Here is a 21,418-nt window from a genome sequence, read left to right as displayed (position 1 = left end):
CTAAAGTTCATGAATGGCCTGAAACTGTAGGCAAATCTTTGTGTAGGTATACTTTCCCTCCTTAGAGAGCACACAGCTTCCACTACATTCTAAAAAAATAAAAAAAAAACCCAACTCCCCCCAAAGCTGAAGGACCACTGCTCTATACAGCTTCTCCCCTGGCTCAAGCTCAAGCTCAAGCTCTCATGGACAGGCCTTCCTCAGCTGGACTCCTAAAAGCATACTTAAAAATCAAATGACAGGATAGTACAATAGTTACCCTCAGGCAGAAGGATCTATGAGTAGTTGTCGGGGCGGGGGGGAGGGGCAACCAGAGGGACTTCTGAGGCACTGAAAATATTGTGGATTTCGGTGTTGGTTAGAAGAGCGTTCACTTGGTTTTTTTTTTGGCAGCACTGTGCGGTTTGTGGGGTCTTAGTTCCCTGACCAGGGATCAAACCTGGTCCCTAGGCAGGAAAAGTATGGAGTCTTAACCACTGGACCACCAGGAATTCCCAAGAGTGTTCACTTTGTGAAAATTCATCAGGCTGAACAGTTATGATTTTTGCACCTGTCCGAAGGTATACTTCAATAAGAGGTTAAAAAAAACATAACAAAGATGGGTCACTTATACATAGCAGAAATCATTACATAATGTAAAAAAGAAGTCCTTAAAAATTATGTCCTAGGAAGGGTCCATGTCGTGAAGAGCTGAAACCTCCAGACAACAGCCAGTGAGGCACTGTGGCCCCTACAGCCCATCTGCCTGCAAGTAACTAACTGATGATGCCTGCCAGTGAGCATGTGGGTGAGCTTGGAAACAGGTTCTCCATCCTCAGCCAAGCCTTGAGAAGGACTGCAGGCCTGGCTCACAGCTTGAGGGCAAATGAAAGACCCTGAACTAGAACCATCTAGTTAAGCCACTCCCGGATTCCTGACTCAGAATACCTGTGAGATAATATATGTTTGGTGTTAAAAAAAAAATAAAATGATGCAACATCCAAATACTATCTTCCTTACGTATACTAAAGTGAGCGAAGTGGCCTCAGTAGTTGTACCTACAGAGACATCAGCTTATCGGTTTAAACTGGCAACTTTCCCTTCTCGAAGGGCTGTGGTACAATACTGGTTTCAAAACCCAACCAAGAAAAAAGAAAATACAGCTGGTGGTTATGAATATCAATTTCTGGATCAAATGGAAGTTAATATATCTGTAAGATACAGACCAGGGATCTTCTTAATGCTCCTTTCTTCTACCTCCATCCAAACAGAGATTCCATTACAGTAATATATTTTGTTTTATTGCATAAGTGTTTGAATGATACTACATGCATATATACAACCCTTAATTTTTCTGAAGGTTTTTCTCACGAGAGGAAGTAACACTAAATCAGAATTATCAAGTACATATAAATATGTTCTTTTAAAATACAGACATATTATTTGTATAAATCCACAGAAGAGGTAGCTGGGGTGAGTGAGGGGATGTAGCTATTTCATATCATCCAACACAAACGTAGCATGCTTTGAAATCAATGTATTAAGTTCTTGTATCCATTTGACTTCTGAAGCCTGCCCAACACAGCATTAGAATTTGACACTTCAGCAGTCAGGCTCCAGTATCTTTCTCAGCCTGAATCCTTTGCAGTGCCCAGCACAGCAAAGGGCCTTGCACACATTGAACTTTATGGTATTAGCTTAACTGAAAGAAAGTTAGAAAAGTAACTGTTTTTTCTTTTTTTCCCATTAAAACTTTTCAGAAGTTGTACAGAATTCTCTTCTCAAAATGAACCACGGGTAGATCCTCTCATGTTTCCTTGCATATTTTTAAAAGCTAAAAAGACAACTATCTTTTGCTCTCATCAGGCTAAACTTCTGCACTCTGTTAAATTTTAACCTGCCAGTTTAAATGATTCTTCTTGACTCTCTAGAGTTACACTGGTGGTCAATATTTAAACAAATATGACTATCTGAAAATTGTATTTTCTGTTACTACACAGTCATAATATAGAGCCCAGTAAACAATACTGTAAGATTGTAGGTAAGGCCCAGCATAACAACATAATAAATCCAACGGAACTCCAGAGTTATCCTTCATTTAATATATTTACATATAATTATATGTTAAATATACTTAATATACAATTATTATATACGCTTTCCTTTTCCTCTCAAGAGCCTGAATATAGCTAGCACTATTAAAGCTAACACCTGATCCTTCTTAATTTTTTCATTACCACTGTACACTAAGCCATCTTCATTTCCTAACAATAAGTAGTCAGCAAGTGGAAACACTGAATCCTCATTATCTTATCTAACTTTAGATATATATAAAAAAAAAGGAAGGAGTGTTCATTTTATGAAGATAAACACAAATGAGTTTGATTTTTTTTTTTTACAGTTAATCACTGCCTCTATGGTGGGTGTTAAAGTCATCTAAGACCAAGAATAAGAAACTCATCACAACAAGGAGATTCTTTCTTACAAGTCTCTCTTCTTAAGAGGCTTGACTATGAACCAGCAGAGCTAAAAGACACGAATATTACAATTTTCCCATTACTACCATTTTGTGACTTCCATTAAACACTTATCAGAAGAGATGCTCAGGACTCCAGCCTGAGAATCACATGACACTTGCTTAGTGTCAATAGAAAAAAAACAAAACAAAAAAAACTGCTCACCCTGGTGGTTCAGACAAGCACTAGATACATAATGAGTCAACTATTTAGTATTACGCATGAAACTTTCAAATAATCAGTCTTGAACCTTTGATACGCTCCTTTTTAAACTTCATGTTCCAATAGTGTTTTCAGAAAAATATTCCCCCTCAACGCACTTCAGATTTGTCTTTAATCTTTTCATTTATTTACTCTTTCCACACAGGGGAGAATCTATCTTTTTCTTGGGAAGGTTTTCCGCTACAATAAGGTACCACGTTAAACTTTCCGAGTATCCAATACTAAAAGTAATCTAGTGTTCTAACAAAGAAAAGCAATATGCCCCATTCTATTTAAGGGGAAAAAACTCTCGCAAACTTACTCTGTTGTTATAAAGACCACTAATTTAGAGAGTAACATACTACAACTCTCCAAAGTCAAACAAAACAATGGACTGGCAGAGTCCTCTTTGTTTTGAAAAATTAATAAATTCGTACTTTGGTAGATTTTTATTTTGGGATGGGTGGGGGAAAAATCCCCTTACTAAAAATAAGGCAGACCCTCCTTTGAGACATAATTGCTATGAAGACTGCTTTGACCCATCTTGACTTTCCTCTGGTGAGGAATGACAACCTTTTTGTTCAAAAGGTGGGAGAGATCACATTAAGAGAAACTTCTTTGCAAGAGATAAAACAGATGTATATTCATAAAAGTACACGGACTTCCTCTGCCTTCCAAAGCATCATTCAGAAAGGCTATCTATTCAAACCATGTTCTGGAATGCTCACAGTACAATACTGGTTTCAAAACCCAACCAAGAAAGAAGAAAATACAGCTGGTGGTTATGAATATCAATTTCTGGACCAAATGGAAGTTAATTTATCTGTAAGATACAGACCAGGGATCTTCTTAATGCTCCTTTCTCCTACCTCCATCCAAATAGAGATTCCATTACAGTAGTATATTTTGTTTTATTGCGTAAGTGTTCTTTTTCCCCCAATAGATAAGAGCACGGGACCCAAAGTCAAAAGCCTTTGATCCACTTTAGCCTTACCTTAAGCAAATCTCGTATCAGTTCTGTGCTTTGGTTTGTTTCTTCAAAATGACAGAAGTAGTTCTTGCCTATCTACTCTTTTAGAATGGAAGAATTAAAAAAAAACACACATAAAAAATCCTTCACGCTTTAGAAATGGCTGCTATTATTATCACCTTGTACCAAGTTTTACTGGTACTTCTGAATTAGGCCATGATACTGGCTTTGAAACACAAATCCTGTGGTCTTCCATCTGCGGTTACGGTTTTTGATATAATTCGGTTCTGATAACCTCACACTTCTAAGATTTACTCTACTGATCCCTGGCCTGAGAATTTATTTAGTCCCTTCTCTCCCAAGTAATTGGTAGAAGTCACACCATCCACCTCCTTGTAGACATAATGTGAGGAATAAGATCATCCTCTTTACTCGAGGAATGATAACTATACAGTATGCAAAATAAGGCGACACTTGTTATCCTTTTTTCTTTCTACTTCCCACAACACAAAACCTCTGCTAGAAAATCCGAAGGTTTCTGACAACAGATTTGTAACAATAACTGTCATAAAAATATCAGATCTAAAGCACAGAGAGGAAAAACTTTATCTAGTTTGCAAGAAATAACCCTGAGTCCTACAGCTACTATTAGGTTCGGTATGGGTTGTCCCTTCCTAGGGCCTGTGCCGTGTCTTTGAAGAAAAGTGGCCTGGGCCCAAAGCACGCCTGGGGCAGCCCTGGAACCCGATCAAGACCCTCCAGAGCAACGTCTGCACCCAACGTTGCATCTCTCGTTTCAGACACACCCCCTCCACCCCGTGTTTCAGAGGAGGTGTGGGCACTCAACTCCTTCACTGGGGATAGGGGCACCGGAGGGAGGGCGGGCCCAGGCCTGAGCACCCATTTTGGAGGACGGGGGAGCTCGGCCCTGCAGGCGGTGCGATCAGCAGTGGGGGAGTGTAGGACGCATCCGTGGGAGGGGGGAGGAGGCCGGAGGGGGGGTCTCTTGTACTCGGGGGCGTGAAGAGGAAGGCGGCGGGAAAAACTCGGTAGAGCGAGGTTTGTCAGTGCGAGGTATTCTTTTTGTTATCTGTTTAGGGCTGGCGGGTGTGATGGGGAAGTTCCCCTCAGGACAGAGTCGGCAAGGGGTCTCCCTCCCCTCCCCGTCTTGCGGGGCACTGAGGACTTGCGAGAGGCCTCCCTCCAGTGGGAGGACAGTCACTGATAAGCGATGTAGGCTGTGCCAGCTGGGGCGCCGATCCCTGAACCTCCAGCCCGGCGCGAGAGACGTGGGACGGGGTGGGAGGGGATGGAGGAGGCCCCCGGCCCAGGAGGCGGGAAAGGCCCCAGAGCTCCGGGACGGGCGGCGGCTCCGGAGCCCCGAGTGGCGGCGGCGCGGGCCCGGTGAGCCTCGAGCCGGCCCGAGCCCCTTGGGCTGCGTGCGACCCCACTCCCCACTCTCCGTGGCCGCCCCCTCCCCCGCAGCTCCTCTCACCTGCACATGATCCGCCATTTTGCTCCATTCATGCTCCTCTCCGGCCCCCCTCCCCCCCAGCGCGCACCTCGGCCGGGCCGCCGCCGCCGCCGCCGTCGCCGCTGCGCCTGCGCGCTGGGGGCTCGTCGCGCTGCGCTCGCGGCGTAGCACCGCCCGGCTGCGTAGGCCCGGGCGGCCGGGGCCGCGGTTGGAGAATGCGCAGCGCCGTTGGGATGGCGTAAAGGCGCGGCAACGTCAGCGGCCCGGAGGCGCTGCGGGCGGGTGGAGGAAGGAGCGGACCGAGGGGCGCGAGGGGAGGGGGCCGGGGGAACAAAGCTTTGTTTACATGCTTTTTAAAGGGGCCGTGCTCGCTCCGGCGGGCGGGCGAGAGCGGCAGCGGGAGTTGGCGCTGCCTTAGCTCATCGGCTTCGCGAGGGCTCCTCGAGGGGCCGGGACCTGTCCCCGCCCAGACCCCTGCACCTGGCGGATTCCTCTCTTCCCGAGTGTCCTCACGACGTGCCCCCGGACGCTCCCTACCGCTCTGCGGCCGCGCCACTGCTGTAACACCACACCCCCAGGGGGGTCTTCCGGTGCGCCCACCGCCCCAAACCCCCGCCTGGGACGCCGGCATTATTCTTTACACTGCCGACGGTGGCCGAATTTGTTTGTGTCTTTCTGCTCCAGTGGACAGGAGCCACTGCTCTCTGATGCTGGGTTTTACCAGCAATCCAAATCTTCTTGTTTCCATTTCTATTCTTTTCTCCACGATGAACATTCATGGAAGTAGCCGCCAAAGAGTGGTGATGTTGGAAACGTGCAGAAGACACGGTTGCGATCTTCCGTAATAGGTTGTTATCTTAACCAGCAGTCTAGGCTGCCTCCTGAGAGGGGTCAGAAGCTGGGGGAGGTGGTGGTGGGGAGTGATAAAGGAGTTTTAGGACCCCTGGCTCAGTCTGAGTGGGGAAGCCATCCCTCTGGGTCAGGTCAGGTAAGGCTCTGCCTGCTGAGGCCAATTCCAGCCTTTCCCACTAGGAATGATCCGTGTTAGATAATGCCGGATCCCGTTTTCCAATCATGGCCCCCAGATTAGATTTTAGCTGGATTCTGAGAGTATTGGTTGTCTGAAATTTGTATTGACTAGGGGCCACCACGTGCGATGGAACAGATTATAGTAGTGAATGACACACAGTTTCTGTTGTGGATCGAGAGGACTGGTACTCAGCATTCATATCAAGCTTCGTCCTCCTCCGAGTGTATCTTCCTGATTTGCAGAGGTAGGACACCTAAAAACTACATTACCCAGACTTCCTTGCAGCTAGGGTTCTGTATGCAAGTTCGGCTCCGCCAATTAGATTCACTCAGAGAAGACTTTGGAGGCAGAGCTTTTGACTGTTGCTTTTGGCAGGCCTAGTCCCTGAGATGTGGGATTTTTCTGTTTTTGTTTTTCAAAAACTTTCCAATGTCCAATCCTTAGCTCCCTGAGGGTAGAGAGCAGGGGTGGTGGGTCAGGTGCTTCCTTGGTATCTTCTTGACGTGACGATTGCAGTGGCAGTCTTCGAATTCCCTACTTGCCTGATTGGGTAGAAAATAGCAGCTCCCTGTGGGCCAGGCCCAAATCCCCCCCCCCCCACCAAAACACTCCCCTACACCTGTTTCTCTCCCTCTATCTTCCCTTTCTCAGTAAACAATACCGTCATTCACCCAGTCGCTCAAACTAAAAACCCAGGAGTTGCCCTGATTACTTAGTGTTTCAAAAGTGCCCCCATATCCAATCCACTTGCAAGTCCTGTTGAATCTATATCCGGTACATACCCAAATCTGGCCACTCTTCTTCATCACCACTGCTAGCACCCTGATCCAGGCCACCATCACATTTATCCTGGGCTCTGATAATAGAGTCCTTTCTTTCCCTGCTTCCTGTCTTGCCCCATGATACTCCATTTTCCCTATAGCTGCAGGACATCCTTTTAAAATCATAAATCAGATCATTCACAGCCCTGCTTAAAAATCCTCAAGTGGCCTCCCATTACATTTAGAGTACATTCCAAATCTTCGCTACAGCCCAAGAGGCCATGTGATGGGACCCTCTCTCCGTGTCCCCTCTGGCTCACAATGCTCTGGTCATTCTGCCTTTCTTGCACTTCCTCACATCCAGCTGTACCTGCCTCAGGGCCTTTGCCCTTGAAGGAACTTCTGCCTGGAATGTTTTGCCCTCAGATCTTTAAGTGGCTGGTCCCCTCTTATCACTGATGTCTTAGTTCAGTTGTTATCTTCTCCGAGAAGCTTTTCTCACCGGCTCTATTGAAAGTTGTCCCCGACCCCTTCCCTGTCATGCTTACAGCACTGATCACTGTCTGTACAAAACTATTTAGTTACATATTTATTCTTTTCATTGACTGAGTCTTCAACTAGAAAAGAACCACGATGAAAACAGGGATTCTATATATATCTTGTTTATGCTCTGTGCCTCCTACCTCTGCACAGAGTAGATGCTCAAAAAAAAAAAACAAAAAAACAAACAAACAAAAAACCCAAACCAAAACTTTTGAGTTAATTAAATTCTTCCTATCTCAGTCTCATTCTAGGGTGCATTTGGGGTCTTATGAGAACATAAAGAGTTTGAAGTGTTATGTCAATGTTAAGTAACATTATTATTATGTTAATAATGATATACTTAGTGGAGAAAGGGTGAGGACTGGGAATGAAACTCAAGAGACTGGTCCTTCCTCCCCACGGTCAGGAACCACTGGGGTGGGAGGAGGCAGGGATGGAATCTTTCATGAACCCCGCTCACATTTTTTCTGTGCTCAGTCCTCCATCCTTCTCAGGAACCCCCCAGCTCCTTGCCCATTCTATACCTTCTTTCCTGTTGTGTGTCCAGAGCTGCCCCTTGGGTAGCTGCACCCCCCCATTCATCCCGGGGGGGGTGTGTGTGCCTAATCTCCAGACCTGTCCAAGGAATCAGTCTCTTCTGCTCCTTCCGTTCTTGCCTCCAATGACAAGCCCAGAAGCCCTTTTGTATTAAAGATTTAGTTGCTAATCACTGGTGAGTATAGGAACAAAAAGTTACCAAGTTCCTTCAGCTGTGATCTCTTGATCTGTATGGTTCCTAACTCCTGCTGAGAGAAACCTTTGTAAAGGAAAGGATCCTGGTGGCGAATATTGAGGCACAAATGAGGTGGGGGGAGGTGTCCCTTTCTTTCCAATAAGAGCCATGAGGAGCCAAGGCGCCCGCCCCCCCACCCCGGGCCTCAATATAAACCACTGGGACCCTTTCCTTTTTGCTGCTTTCTCTCCCTATCATTGGTGCCTGGGTAACCTAAGGGCCTCTGGTTCTCTGCCCCTCTGCTGTGTCTTGCAGCTATCTCTTCTGGGTCCCTGCTCACAGGGTTTGCCTGTGGCCAGACAGAAGGTTACTGGGGTTAGTACTTCCTATGTGGGGTTCCCACAAGTCCTGCTAGGAAAAGTGGGTGTTGCTCTGAGTTCACTCCTGCTGCAGACAACAGCCACAGGAAGAGAACTTTTCTAGCTCCCACGGGCAAGGGATGGCATGCGGGGTGTCTGAAATTCCTGGGGCTCAGGCCTCCAGGTTTAAATAGTTTCCAAGTAATCTGGCAAGCTCGGGTGCCCCCCTGTGGTTCTGAGTGGAATGTGTCCAATCGACCTCGGTGTGTGGGAGGTGATCAGAGTGGTGGGGGGAACATCCTCTGTTGTCTTGCTCCTCAAACTCAGGTCTGGTCCACCCACCAGCAGCATCAGCATCTCACTCCACACCTACTGCATCAGAATCTGCACTCTTAACAAGATTTGCACATTGAAGTTTGAAAGGCACTGCTCTGGCAGCCCCCAGGATGGCCCTAAGAAAAAAAAAGAAAAGCCTTTCTTTTCTCACTCCATAAGGAGATGCTGAGTCCACCACACACCATGCAGCCCCCAGGTAATGTTGCCTCCCCTAAGGGACTAGAGAAATGGAACAGGCCACCCATTTCCATACTCCTAACCACTTCCCAAGGAGCTTTTCCCACACGGACATCCTTGGTTCCCCCTTGGTCTCTGGATTCACCTGTTCAAACCCAGGCAGCTGGGCTGAGTGCCGTGAGCTTTACGTGACTCAGTCCTCTCCTCCCAGAGCTCATAACATGTATCTTTTAGAGCTGTTTTGGTAAAGCACATGGCATGTACAGCAGAAGGTCTGAGCGGTATACTGTTCTGCTCTCCTTCCTAAGGCAGCGGAACCCCTGTGGTAGAGGAAATGGTTCAGTTACATAAGCACCCATTATGGGGTTACCCCAAGAGTGCTGGTCTAATTCTCTGGTTCCCCCAACATTTCTGCACCATGCCTCCTTTAGATTACTTCTCTAAACCATCTGGCTCTAAGTTAAGTATTCTCTGGGGAGCTTAGATTTCCCCAAAGCAATGTATCTTCTTGCATGGAGTCTGGATTCCACTTAGGGGTCAGCAATAAAAAGACTTGAATTAAAGATCAGGTGCCCCAGGACTTCCTTCTCTGCCCCTGTGACCTTAGGAGAGTTGCAAACAGGTGTGTTCATACCTACCCTTCCTTCTTTCAGGGTTAGATAAGGTGCCTGGAGACAGTGTGTGCCTGGAACCTTTGGTAACTATGAAGCACTTTTGATAATTCTAAAGCTTTTTTTTTTTTTTTTTAAATATAAGAATTGCTACCGTAACTTAAAAAGATAACCTTCAGATGGAACTCCAGTGTCTTTATAAAGCTCTCAAAGGCTGGAAAGAAGGTGAACTTGAGATGTGCTCGGGGAGCATAGCATGTTTCAGTGTGGGAGTGTTCATGTTTCTAGAAGCTCAAGGAGGTGGTGTAAGTGTGTGTCACTGTGGGGGACAGGGAGTGCTCCCCACAGACTGAAACAGTTGCAGTGGAGCGTGTGAAAGTAGTGAGGCTAATGTGTCCAGTGTGTGTGAGTGTGGCTCAGCTCCTACTGAGTTGAGAGACCTGGGTTCTGGTTTGGTGGCCTTGAACCCATCCCTCAGACCTTCCTGAGCCTCAGTCTCCTCATTTTTAAATGACAGACTTGGGCTGATTGATTTCTAAGTTCTCTCCTAGCTCCGTCATGCTAAGCATCCAGCTTGAGCATGGGGGGGGGGGGGCTTTGGCTACTGGTTTTACTGTCGAATTTCATTTCTGGGTCTCTGTACCCGAGTTGCTGCTCACCAAAGCGCTGGAGTTTGGCTTTTTGGAAATTCTCTCTTACTCACTGAAAATGCAGGAGGCTTGAGCATGAAACTCAGTCATCAAAAAGAAAACACAGGGGCTTCCCTGGTGGCGCAGTGGTTGAGAGTCCGCCTGCTGATGCAGGGGACATGGGTTCATGTCCCGGTCCGGGAAGATCCCACATGCCACGGAGCAGCTGGGCCCATGAGCCATGGGTGCTGAGTCTGCACGTCCGGAGCCTGTGCTCCGCAACGGGAGAGGCCACAACAGTGAGAGGCCCGTGTACCGAAAAAAAAAAAAAAGAAAGAAAGAAAACACACACACATACACACAGAGCAAGAAACCACAGGGCTTATCAGCCTGTCGTCATCGAGCAGACGAGAATAGTGCAGATCTCTAGGCAGAGAGGAAATGAACTTGAGAGAAGGGGGAACATAGGGCAGAGAGGAGAGAAAGAGGGCGGGAGTGGAAGCAGAGAGCTGAAGCTCAGGGGCCCAGGATGGTGGGAAGATGGAGGACATGGTGGTGAAGCAGGGCTTCCTGTACCTTCAGCAGCAGCAGACTTTTGGGAAGGTAGGAAGAGCACGGCTGGGCTGGGGCTGAGCCGAGGGGCTGGGGGGCTGCTAGAGACTTCCCCGGGGAGGAGAGGAGGCCCCGGAATGTTCCAAAACCCTTATGGGATGGTGGAGACTGTGCCGTCTACCACATTGGGCCCAGAGTACGAGCTTGCGAGGGCTCTTTCCTTAGCAGCTGCTTGCCTCTGCGAGCTGGCTCCGAACTGTGTTCTTTGCTGACAGCCGTCACCCCGGGAGGAGGGGGAAAAAGAGGGCCCTGACTCTGCTTTTCTTGCCTTTCTTGTTCTGTGGTGACGTCTTCTCACCGGGACACCTTGGGAGGGAATGGAAGGCACAGTGGAGGGGGTATTTCAGGGTTGCCGTGGAGGTTCCTTCCTCCTTTCCTGCCCCAGTGGGGTATGTTTGGCTGCTACTGAACTTGAACTGGGGTCTCTGGGAGCCAGGGCCCCATTGTGGCCAAACTCATCTTCCTTCTTTGGCCTCCTTGCATGAGGACATCTTCCTTCCCCCAGCGGACACACCCTGGGGTTCCTCTGTCTCTTTCATGGCCTAACTTGTCAGAGGATGAGGCAGGAAGGCTCAGAAGGGTCAGCTGAGGCTCCGGGGGACAGGGCCTTCTATGGGGCCTCACACAGAATGAGAAACATGCTCCCCAGTCTGGGCCCTTGGGCTGCCCTCCTCACCCCTCTGGGCTCCGGGAGTCGCAGGTTTTCTGCCTCTTGACTTGGATCCCCTGGGTTGGGCCTGCCCTGCAGTCGCCTCCACGGGGCTCACTCCTGTGCCTTTCTTGCCTTTGGCTTCCTCTCTGCTGTCATTGTAGGCCTCTTATTGGGTTGCTTTGGGTGATCTCCAATGCTTTCTAACTCCTAAGGCCTCTGTTAGGCTCTTTGCCTCCTTGGATCTCCCCCGATCTTCACCTCTGTCTCCCCCGGGTCCTCCTCTCCCCCCTGGTCACCATCTCTCCATCTCCCCACCTGCCACACATCTGGGGGCAGAAATGGCGCCGGTTCGGGGCAGCGCTGTACGGAGGGTCGGGCTGCGCCCTGGCCCGGCTGGAGCTCCAGGAGGGCCCGGAGAAGCCTCGCCGGGGAGAGGTCCCCCGGAGGGTCATCCGTCTCAGTGACTGCCTGCGGGTGGCTGAGGCTGGAGGGGAGGCCAGCGGCCCCCGGGATACCAGCACCTTCTTCCTGGAGACTACGGAGCGCCTGTACGTGCTGGCGGCCCCCACTGCAGAGCGGGGTGACTGGATACAGGCCATCTGCCTCCTGGCCTTGCCCGTGAGTCGCCCAGGGCTGTAGAAAGGGCATGGGGCACTGGATGCTTGCCGTGGGCAGATGTTGTGAGAGCCAAGGTCAGGATGCTGGAGGTGGTTCCTTGGTGGGGGTGAGGGATCCCAGTTCAGAATAAAGACAGGGCAGTAGGCTGAGTGTGTTTTGAAAGAAAGCTTGCAGTAGCCAGTGGTGGGGCTTGGGATTGGCGATGGTGGTGAGTCTTGGGCCTTTCCCCCAGGGCCAGAGGAAGGAGCTGGAGGGGAAGGGCGGCCGCCCCCGCATGGAGGAGAATGAATTGTACAGCAGTGCGACCACAGGTGAGGGCCCTGCCTCTGCTCCCCGGGTGCTCTCTCCAGGGCGTGGTGCGGAGGAGGCGAGGGCTGGCCGGCTGCCGGCTCAGTCTTCCTGCCTTGTGGTTGCCCCCGGCCCCTGGCCAGCCCCCTTATCAGTCTCTCCGCATTGCTTCCGGCACAGCCCAAGGTCGGGGAGGCTGGCCTGCCTTAAATGTCAGCCCTGCACCCTTGGCCCACTCCCTCTTGTCCAGGCCCTGCTGGTGGGAAAGGGCCCGGCTGAGGGGTCCAGGTGAAGGTGGGGCTCTTGAACTCTGCCTTGTTGGCACCCGAGCAATCGTCTGTGAAAAGAATGGTTTTCTTTCTGTGGATTTGAGCTGTCCTGCGGCAAGGGAGCTTTTTGCTGACCGGGCAAGGCCCTTCCTGCTATCTGTCTAGCCCTCGGGGTGGGCGCGTGGGGAGAGCAGGTGGACACGGGGTGGGGGGGACATCGAGGCTCCAACCCCTCGGAGGGCACCTGATGGCATGGGCAGGGGCTGGGTAGGCTGAGAGCTGGGAGGGCAGGGTCAGCTGCATCTGCAGCTGTGACAGTCGGGATTGGGGAGGCAGCTGGCTTGGGGCGAGAGATGAGATGGAGACAAGGCTGTGGCTCTGGTGAGAGGGGCAGGAAGGATGTGGGTACGGGGTTGGGGTGCATGTGGCTAGGGCATGATGCCTCCTGAGGGAGAGGGTGGAGGTTCCTGGCATTTTACGGAGTCTGACCTGGCGCAGGGCAGCTCAGCCTTCAGGATGCAGGCTGCAGGGTCATGGGGCCGGGGATAATACTTTTCCTGGAGACCCAGCATGCTATGTAAAGCAGGGCAGAGTTGAGACAGGTTGGCTGCTTCCCATGAACTGCCTCCTTCTCTCCCGTCTCCTCCCCAGGGGCCCCCCGCAAGGAGTTTGCTGTGACCATGAGACCCACAGAAGCCAGTGAGAGGTGCCGGCTCTCGGGATCCTACACCCTCCGGGCTGGGGATAGTGCCCTGGAGCTGTGGGGCGGCCCTCAGTCAGGCACCCAGCTGTGTGAATGGCCCTACAGGTTCCTGCGGCGCTTTGGGCGGGACAAGGTGAGCAGGGGCTGCCGCGGGCAGGTGAGAGGAAGGATGAGCTGTGAGAGAAAAGAGAGTGTCAGGGAGAGGGCGAAGGGGCCCTCAAAGTAAGAGAGAATGGAGGGAAGAAACGACGAGATAAAGGCCGGCAGAAGAGAAACAGCGCAGCCCAGGGGCTGGAGGAGAGAACCACGGCAGGGAGAAATGGTGGTCGAGGTCGGGGAGAAGGAACGGAGAGGAAGAGGTGGGGAGAGGTGGGAGGGTGGAGAGTGGCTGGCGCGGTGGAGGATGAGTTCTACATCAAGCTTCATACTCGGATGGATGGGAGGAAGAAGGAGAAAAGATGAGAGAGGGCTTTGCTTGTAAGCAAAAGCATGGCGGGAGGGAAGGGGAAGCAGCTTGGGGAGAGGTTGGAGGTCACAGGCGTGTGGCGGGGAGCTGGGTCCAGGAGTAGCAAGCAGCCCCGCCCAGCGGCCTGCCAGTCATCGGCTTTCTTCTCCACCCAGGTAACCTTTTCCTTTGAGGCAGGCCGGCGCTGCGTCTCAGGGGAGGGCAACTTTGAGTTTGAAACCCGGCAGGGCAATGAGATCTTCCTGGCCTTGGAAGAGGCCATCTCTGCCCAGAAGAACGCCTCCCCTCCTGGGCCCCCAACCCAGCCAGTCCCCGTCCCTGCGGCGCCGCCCCGGCCGGAGAGTCCCTACTCCCGACCCCACGACTCACTCCCACCACTATCGCCCACCGTCCGGGGTCCCGCCCCCCGGCTGCAGTGGGGCCCGGAGGGGGAGTACGCGGTGCCCTTCGATGCAGTGGCACGGCAACTGGGGAAGAGCTTGAGGGGCGTCCTGGTCATCCCACCCCAGGCCCCGGCCGACCCTCTGTACGACAGCATCGAGGAGCACCCGCCCTCCCGACAGGACCACATATACGATGAGCCTGAGGGGGTGGCCGCCCTGTCCCTGTATGACAGCCCGCAGGAGCTCCGGGGTGAGGCCTGGAGGGCGCAAGCCGCAGTTGACAGGGACCCCAGCGGCCTCCAGCATGTGTACCCAGCGGGACAGGACTTTGCTGCCTCTGGCTGGCCACAGGGGACCGAGTATGACAATGTCATGGTACTTAAGAAAGGCCCAAAGTGATGGAGGGTGGAGGAAATGCAGACCCCATCAACTGCCGGCGCTGAAGTGGTCCTGTGCATGCTGGGCGGGGCTTAGAGGCTGGTGAGAAGGAGCCGGGGGGCGGGGGGGGGGCAGGTGGGCCTCCCCTTCTAGCTTCTGCTGGCGACTCCTCTCGGCCACCGCAACCCAGGAACCTCCCTCCACTCCTTCCAGAGCCCTAGGCTTGGCCTCCTTGGTCTGGCCTGAGGAGTTGTCCCTCCCAGGGACAGCTGGGTGAGTCACCATCCCAAAGCAGGAAGAGTGCCCTGAAGAGACCCATACTTCTCCTACCCTTTTTCCACTTCCTCTTCCCCCCGCCCCCCCACTGGCCTAAATGGAACCTCCAGATTTAGGGCAGAGGACAAAAGGATGTCAGCAATTCGCCCTGGTTCCTTGGCTTGTGCAGGCCACCTGCCTGCTGGTGTCCCCTTCAGGAGACAGCCGTGGCTCCGGGCAGCCTGGAGGATGGCTGCAGCTTCCTGCAGGTTTTGGACTTCTCTGTGGCATAAACATTTCTGAAATATTTTTGTGTGGCATGAGTGTACAAGGCGGGGATGGGGCAGGCACAGCCCTGCTGGGGGTGAATGCTTCAACCAGCCACCACTGACACCTCCTCTCCCAGCAGCAAGGTCGTCTCTGGGCCTAAGCTCCATCCCAAGCATCATCTATTCACAGAGGTAGAAGTCTGTGCAAGTCAGGGAGCCCCAGGAAAGATCTTCAAGCATCTCTAACCCTTTGCTAGGGTAGGGTCAACACCAGAAAAATAGCAGGGAAGCTCTGTGTGTGTGTGTGTGTGTGTGTGTGTGTGTGTGTGTGTGTGTAAACCTGGACTGGAAGATAGGCAAGAGTTGAGCCTCTTCAGCGTTAGAAATGGGACTACTTCCACACAATCCCTTGCCTTCCTGAAACTTGCCCTCTTTGTCTCTAAACTGAGGGGGTTCCTCCATGTAGGCACTGAGAACCCTTCCTGCGTTGAACTTCCCCTTTGGCCCTTGTATCCCATTTCCCCACAGGCAGGCTCTGTGCTGTCTCCTCTCATCAAAACCCGCTTCCAGGGCTTCCCTGGTGGCGCAGTGGTTGAGAGTCCACCTGCCGATGCAGGGGACACGGGTTCGTGCCCCGGTCCGGGAGGATCCCACATGCCGCAGAGCGGCTGGGCCCGTGAGCCGTGGCTGCTGGGCCCGCGCGTCCGGAGCCTGTGCTCCGCAACGGGAGAGGCCACAGTGGTGACAGGCCCGCGTACCGCAAAAAACAAAACAAAACAAACAAAAAAACCCACCCCACTTCCATGGAAAGGGATGCCAGTACGTTCCTGCTACCGACCAACTCAGCCAATATTACGGGGCACTGCTTGTAAGGCCTGCCCTGGCCTCACAATGCTTACAGTCCAGAGGGGGCTGAGATGAGGGCACACATGTCTAACACAAAAGGTGGACATAAGTGCCACAAGATGTGAATCAAGGCCTTGGGGATCAAGGGAGATAGCTGTTTGTTGGGGGACCAAGAAAGTTTTCATGTCGAAGGTGGCATTTAAGGTGGACCTTCAAGGGTGGGAAGGAATGTGAAAAGAGCATCCCAGGTAGAAGAACGTGAATGGAGGTGTAGGGGGAGGTACGTATACACTCAGGAAAGAGTTGTACATTAAGAATGGAGGGGACACGGGACAATCTAGTTGGGAAGGCAGATCCTAACCGTGATGTGGAGGAATTTGTACCTAATTAAAGGGGAAGGAGGAATAACAAATTCTTTTTTTTAAACTTTTTTATGATGGAAAATTTCAAACATACACAAAAGCAGAAGGAGTAGTGTAATAAATCCCCATGAATCCATCAATTAGCTTCAAGAATTATCAACACATGGCCAATCTTATTGACAAGGCTTTTGAGCAGGGCGTCACGTAGAGCTGTGTGTTAGGTCAATAACCCCGACAACCCTTGGAAAATGGTCTGGGGGCAGAGTGAGCTAAATTGGGAGGGGAAATGCAGAAAGACTGGGGATTCAAATGCCATTGTAGAGATAGGGCCTGCAGATCTTAGAGTCACATTGGATGTGGAACACAGAGAAATAGGGTTTCAGGAGAGATTCAGTTCTGGGGAAGAAGGTGAGCTTAGTTTCTGAGTGAGGCTAAGATGGCCTTACTCTATCCAGCTAGAGGAGTCTCAGCAGCAGCTGGAAAGGGGCTCTGGAGCCGGGGAGGAAACGAGATAGAGACCTGTGGGCTGCCCAGCCTCCCACGTGGGTTGTGATCGAGTTTTATGTCACACCATGCCTTTGCTCCTTATTAAAGGAATTTGAGGCAATGAGTGAGCAGGCTGGAGACAGAGGGAGAAGCCTTCCAGGAGCCCTGACTCTTGTCTGTGCCAAAGGGCTATTCCGGTTGCCACCACCCAATCCCAGCCTTAGAATACACTGGAGGCAGGCAGGCCTAATGCCTCTAAGGGGTTCAGTAGTTCCCCTCTCCAGGTGGGAGTTGGGGAGCTCTTAGGCAGGGATGCCCCCTCATTTCCTTCAGAGCACTTGAGGCAGACATCCCAGCGCAGCCCAGCAGGGGGCAGTGTTAGCCTGTGGAAAAGGCCACTGGGGGCTTAGCTGCTGCCAGGCGTGGGGGCCTGGTCCTGAAGGAGGGAACTTCAGGATTTACTGCCCAAAAGAATGCGGGATAATTGGAAGAATCTGCATTTCAGGGCTTGTCCCTTCAGAACCTCAGAATCCCGCTTGGAGGACTGTGGAGCCTGCCTCTGAGAGGTGTGGGACCCTAAGCTGAAAATTGCTCCTCTCCTGGCCTCTCTCCTTCCTGCTGGGATCCGAGGAATTCGGAGCTTTTCCTTCTGAAGCTAGCTTTGCTCGAAAGGGAAAGTGGTAGATTGGGGCCCTGGGGAAAGGTGGGGAGGGCTGGTGGGGGCAGGGGAAGGGAGCGTTTGGGGAAGTGGGAGGGGCCATGAGAGTCCTGAGAATGCTGACCAAGCCCGCAGGGTCCCTCTCAGAAGATGTGACCGGGCGGGCGGGTCTTCCTGCAGAGAGCTGGGTCAGCCCATCCTCAATGGCACCGTCGCCTCAGACACGTGCATCATTCCTTAGTTCCCTCCCTGGGCCAGCCCCGCCCCCCAGCTGCGTGGAGCCTGCGCGTCGAGTGGCTATACAGGAATGGACTCATGCAGGCGTGAGCCTCAGCAATGAATCTCCGCAAACAGAAACACAGAGATGAAGCCCTTCTTACAGTGTTTCTCTGGCAGCCTGTTGTCAAGGGGCAAATTCATACAGGAGGAAGCGGATTGGTCTCGAAGGGGAGGGGGCAATGTAAGACCAAGAGACAGCTCCACCAAGAAAGTGTCTCCTGGCTCCAGGTCTGCTACCTGGCAGCTGTCGGTACCACGAGATCCTCTGCCGTGACCAGGGCACTTAGGGACTGCTTTTATTTGCTAATTATTATGCAGAGGTGACATCAGGGCAGATAAGAATGGCATCGTGACTGGTGCCCAGCATAGAGATGCGTACACAGATTGGTGTAACTGTGGGTTCACACACACAAGCATGCTATATCATTCTTCATGTTTCTTTTTTTCCCTCTCTGCCTCCCCTTGTATAACAGTTTCTTTCTTCCAGAGCATAGCAGTGGTGTGGTGTGTGTGTGTGTGTTTTCATGTGTGTGCGTCTTGGCCCCTGGTCCACCCATAAGCTTGCTCCCAGGCTGTGGTGGGAGCGGCCAGGGTCCCCTGGTGAATTCCCACCTTGGAGCTTCAGAATAAACCAAGACCCAGGTTGCCTGGGCCTCTCTACTCACTCAGACTCCTCCCTGATGGCTGTGCATAAGCAGTTGCTGCCACCACCTTTCAGCCATGATGCTAATCAGCCTCCTGCCTCCTGCCTCGTGGGCGCTGATTCAATTAGCCAAGGTGCCCGCCTCCTGCCAGAGCCCTTTATAAAGTCAGCAGGAGCAGCTGGAGATCTCAGGGAGGGCGGGGCTGGCAAGCGAGCAGGGAGGTCAGTGAGCTGGGAGGGGGAGGGGGAGGAATGAGGGGGTCTGGGAAGGGGTGTCTGATCTGATTAGGCACCAGGTTGGCTTCCCCCTGGCAGGCGGGGCTGTACATCACTGCCCTGCTTCTCTCCTTAGCTCCCAGGCCCACCTGACGCTGGCCAGCGTGGAGCAGGGCCCATCTATCTCCAGGCTCTGGCCAGGCCTGCCTCTTTCCTCCTTGCTCCCTCCCACCTCCAGAGCCCTCTTTTTTTTTTTTTTTTTTCCCCTCCATCACAAGCATTTATTTTATTATTATTATTATTTTTAACATCTTTATTGGAGTATAATTGCTTTACAATGGTGTGTTAGTTTCTGCTTTATAACAAAGTGAATCAGCTATACGTATACATATATCCCCATATCTCTTCCCTATTGCGTCTCCCTCCCTCCCACCCTATCCCACCCCTCTAGGTGGTCACAAAGCACGGAGCTGATCTCCCTGTGCTATGTGGCTGCTTCCCACTAGTTATCTATTTTACGTTTGGTAGTGTATATATGTCCATGCCTCTCTCTCGCTTTGTCACAGCTTATCCTTCCCCCTCCCCATGTCCTCAAGTCCATGCTCTCATAGGTCTGTGTCTTTATTCCTGTTTTACCCCTAGGTTCTTCATGACCTTTTTTTTTTTTTTTCTTAGATTCCATATATATGTGTTAGCATATGGTATTTGTTTTTCTCTTTCTGACTTATTTCACTCTGTATGACAGACTCTAGGTCCATCCACCTCACTACAAATAACTCAATTTCATTTCTTTTTATGACAGAGCCTTCTTCTTGACACCAGCTCCCGGATCCCTGGGCCAGAGGTGGCCGGTGGGTTCAGGGAGGGGGCACCAGGGTCTGAGGGATTTGTTGGGGAGCTGGAGTCCCAGAGCCGGGGTAAGTAATTCTGGGACCTGCAGCCCAGGACCGGCTCAGGCTTGTCCTTTCAGGTGTCTGATCAGAAAGGGCTAGGCAGTGCCTGAGGTGTGCCTGAGGGGGCAACAGCATTTGGGTAATAATACTGTTCTTGAACTTGTACCGCTTTCCCTTACTTATAAAGTGCTCTGGGGGCAGCTGGGTAGAGGTGGTTAGGCACACACACATTCGAATTCTGCCTCTGCTCCTTGCTAGCTGTGTGTCTTTGGGCATCTGCTCTGTGCCTCTGTTTCCACATCTGTAAAATGGAGATAATACGTTTCTCAGAGGCTTGTTGTGAAGACTGAGTGAATGAAAGAATGCATAGCTCCTAGAATGGTGCCTGGACCACAGAGCTCCGTGTTACCCATGACTGCTTTTTACCTCCCAGGGGTTCCACCAGGTGGGCAGGCAGCGATGTCTGTTTCGTAAGCCAGGGGATGGAGGCCTAGAGAAGCAGAGTCCTTTCGCTTTGGGGTGAACTCAGGCTTTGTGGAAGTGGGAGGACCTGGTTGGGTTTCTGATAAGAAGGAAGAAAACCAGATGACCATTTGAGGAGAGGGGAAGGGAGCAACGTCAAAGGCCTTTCAGCCCCCCACTGGGTGGCTCCTGGCTGGCAGATTCTGTACACCTAGGCAGAGTGGGGCTTGCCTGCACTTTCCCAAGCCCAGAAATGGGAGAGCTTGGGAGGGAAGCTGCTTCCTAGACTAGAAGGCCTTTGGCCTGAGGAAAGGCCAGAGAGCAGAAGCCACAGGGGAGATTGCCTCCTTTCATCTGAGCTGCTGCATCCCCCTCATGGTCTGGCAGCTGGCACGTCTGGGCGTGGGGGCAGGTTTCTGCCAGATAGGAGCACCTGGGGGTCCAGTTGTCAAGGCCTGCCAATGGGTGTGATCACATACCCCCCGGGGGCCGCTGCCCTGCAGCAGCAGCAGGAGGCTGGGCAGGAAGGAGGTTTACCGTCTCTCCGCTAGACTGCAGATGTGCTAAGGGTGGGATTCATTCTTAACCTAATTCATCCTCGTACCCCTAGCATTTAATGCAGTGCTGGGCACAAGGTAGGCAGGGATAACTATGTCAGGATGGAAAGAATAAGTGAAGCCCACTTTACTTGGGGTGGGTGGACACAGGTGATTTGTGGAGCCCTGCGGGGATTCCTCATCCGGAAACATTTCCCCCATTGGCTCCAGGAGTCCCATCTTCAGCATTTTGGTCCAACCCCCACTCCCCCCACCCACCCAATCTCTCCCAGCAGCCCTCTTTTATTTGTTTATTTTTCATTTTTATGGAAATTTTATTTTTCATTTTTATTTTATTTTTAAATTTATTTATTTTGGCCATGCCACGTGGCTTGCAGGATCTCAGGTCCCTGACCAGGGACTGAACCCGGCCACATGGCAGTGAAAGACCCAAAGCCCAGAGTCCTAACAACTGGACCACAAGGGAACTCCCCAGGTCTCTTTTAAAATGCAAATGCCCTGGGGCAGGGCATCCCCCGAACCACTAACAATCCTTGGGAGAGGGAGTGTGAAAGGAGCTGTCTTGGGACCGGAGGCAGGGGGTCCCTGGGGCGGCAGGAAGGAGGGCTGAAGGTGAGAGGCCCCGATCGGGTCTGCAGTCCTGGCTGGTTGGTGCCGCGCCTCTGATGAAGCCGGAAACCTGGCAGCCAGACCTGTAGGCGCAGGAGGTGCAGGCAGGCCCTCGGCATGGGACGCGCTTCTCGGCAGACCAAACTCTAACAGAACCGTGAATTGGCAGGTTTCCCCCTGTTGATGCCTGCCTGTCTTCCTGTGCCCCTTTCCATG

General features: G+C 51.9%; 2 protein-coding genes across 5 annotated transcripts in view; one reads left to right on the top strand and one right to left on the bottom strand.

The window, feature by feature from the left end:
- Positions 1 to 5,368, bottom strand: part of XPO7 (exportin 7) — an 86,136-nt gene extending 80,768 nt beyond the window's left edge. For both annotated transcript variants that reach the window (XM_082624802.1, XM_082624803.1), the window contains exon 1: positions 5,162 to 5,368. In XM_082624802.1, coding sequence (XP_082480928.1) covers positions 5,162 to 5,179 — 18 coding nt within the window. In that variant the 5' untranslated portion in view covers positions 5,180 to 5,368. The remainder of the gene's footprint in view (positions 1 to 5,161) is intronic.
- Positions 5,369 to 10,774: 5,406 nt separating this feature from the next.
- DOK2 (docking protein 2) lies at positions 10,775 to 19,786 on the top strand. 3 transcript variants are annotated; one of them, XR_014293431.1, is made up of 6 exons: positions 10,824 to 10,901; positions 11,899 to 12,180; positions 12,413 to 12,491; positions 13,389 to 13,573; positions 14,062 to 14,769; positions 19,484 to 19,786. XR_014293431.1 is itself a non-coding variant. In XM_082614330.1 (5 exons), the coding sequence occupies exons 1-5, from the start codon at positions 10,839 to 10,841 to the stop codon at positions 14,686 to 14,688; spliced, it is 1,236 nt and encodes a 411-aa protein (XP_082470456.1). In that variant the 5' UTR covers positions 10,775 to 10,838; the 3' UTR covers positions 14,689 to 15,229. The 3 variants fall into 3 exon arrangements, 1 of the variants encoding a protein (XP_082470456.1); XR_014293432.1 differs by lacking the exon at positions 19,484 to 19,786 and adding an exon at positions 14,881 to 15,229; XM_082614330.1 differs by lacking the exon at positions 19,484 to 19,786 and having other exon boundaries at positions 10,775 to 10,901; positions 14,062 to 15,229.
- Positions 19,787 to 21,418: the final 1,632 nt, after the last annotated feature.

Source organism: Mesoplodon mirus (assembly GCF_964341445.2).
Source record: "Mesoplodon mirus genome assembly, chromosome: 1".
NCBI classification, from domain to species: Eukaryota; Metazoa; Chordata; class Mammalia; order Artiodactyla; family Ziphiidae; genus Mesoplodon; species Mesoplodon mirus.
Note: the sequence above shows the minus strand (reverse complement) of the source record. Positions and strands in the feature narration are given on the sequence as shown.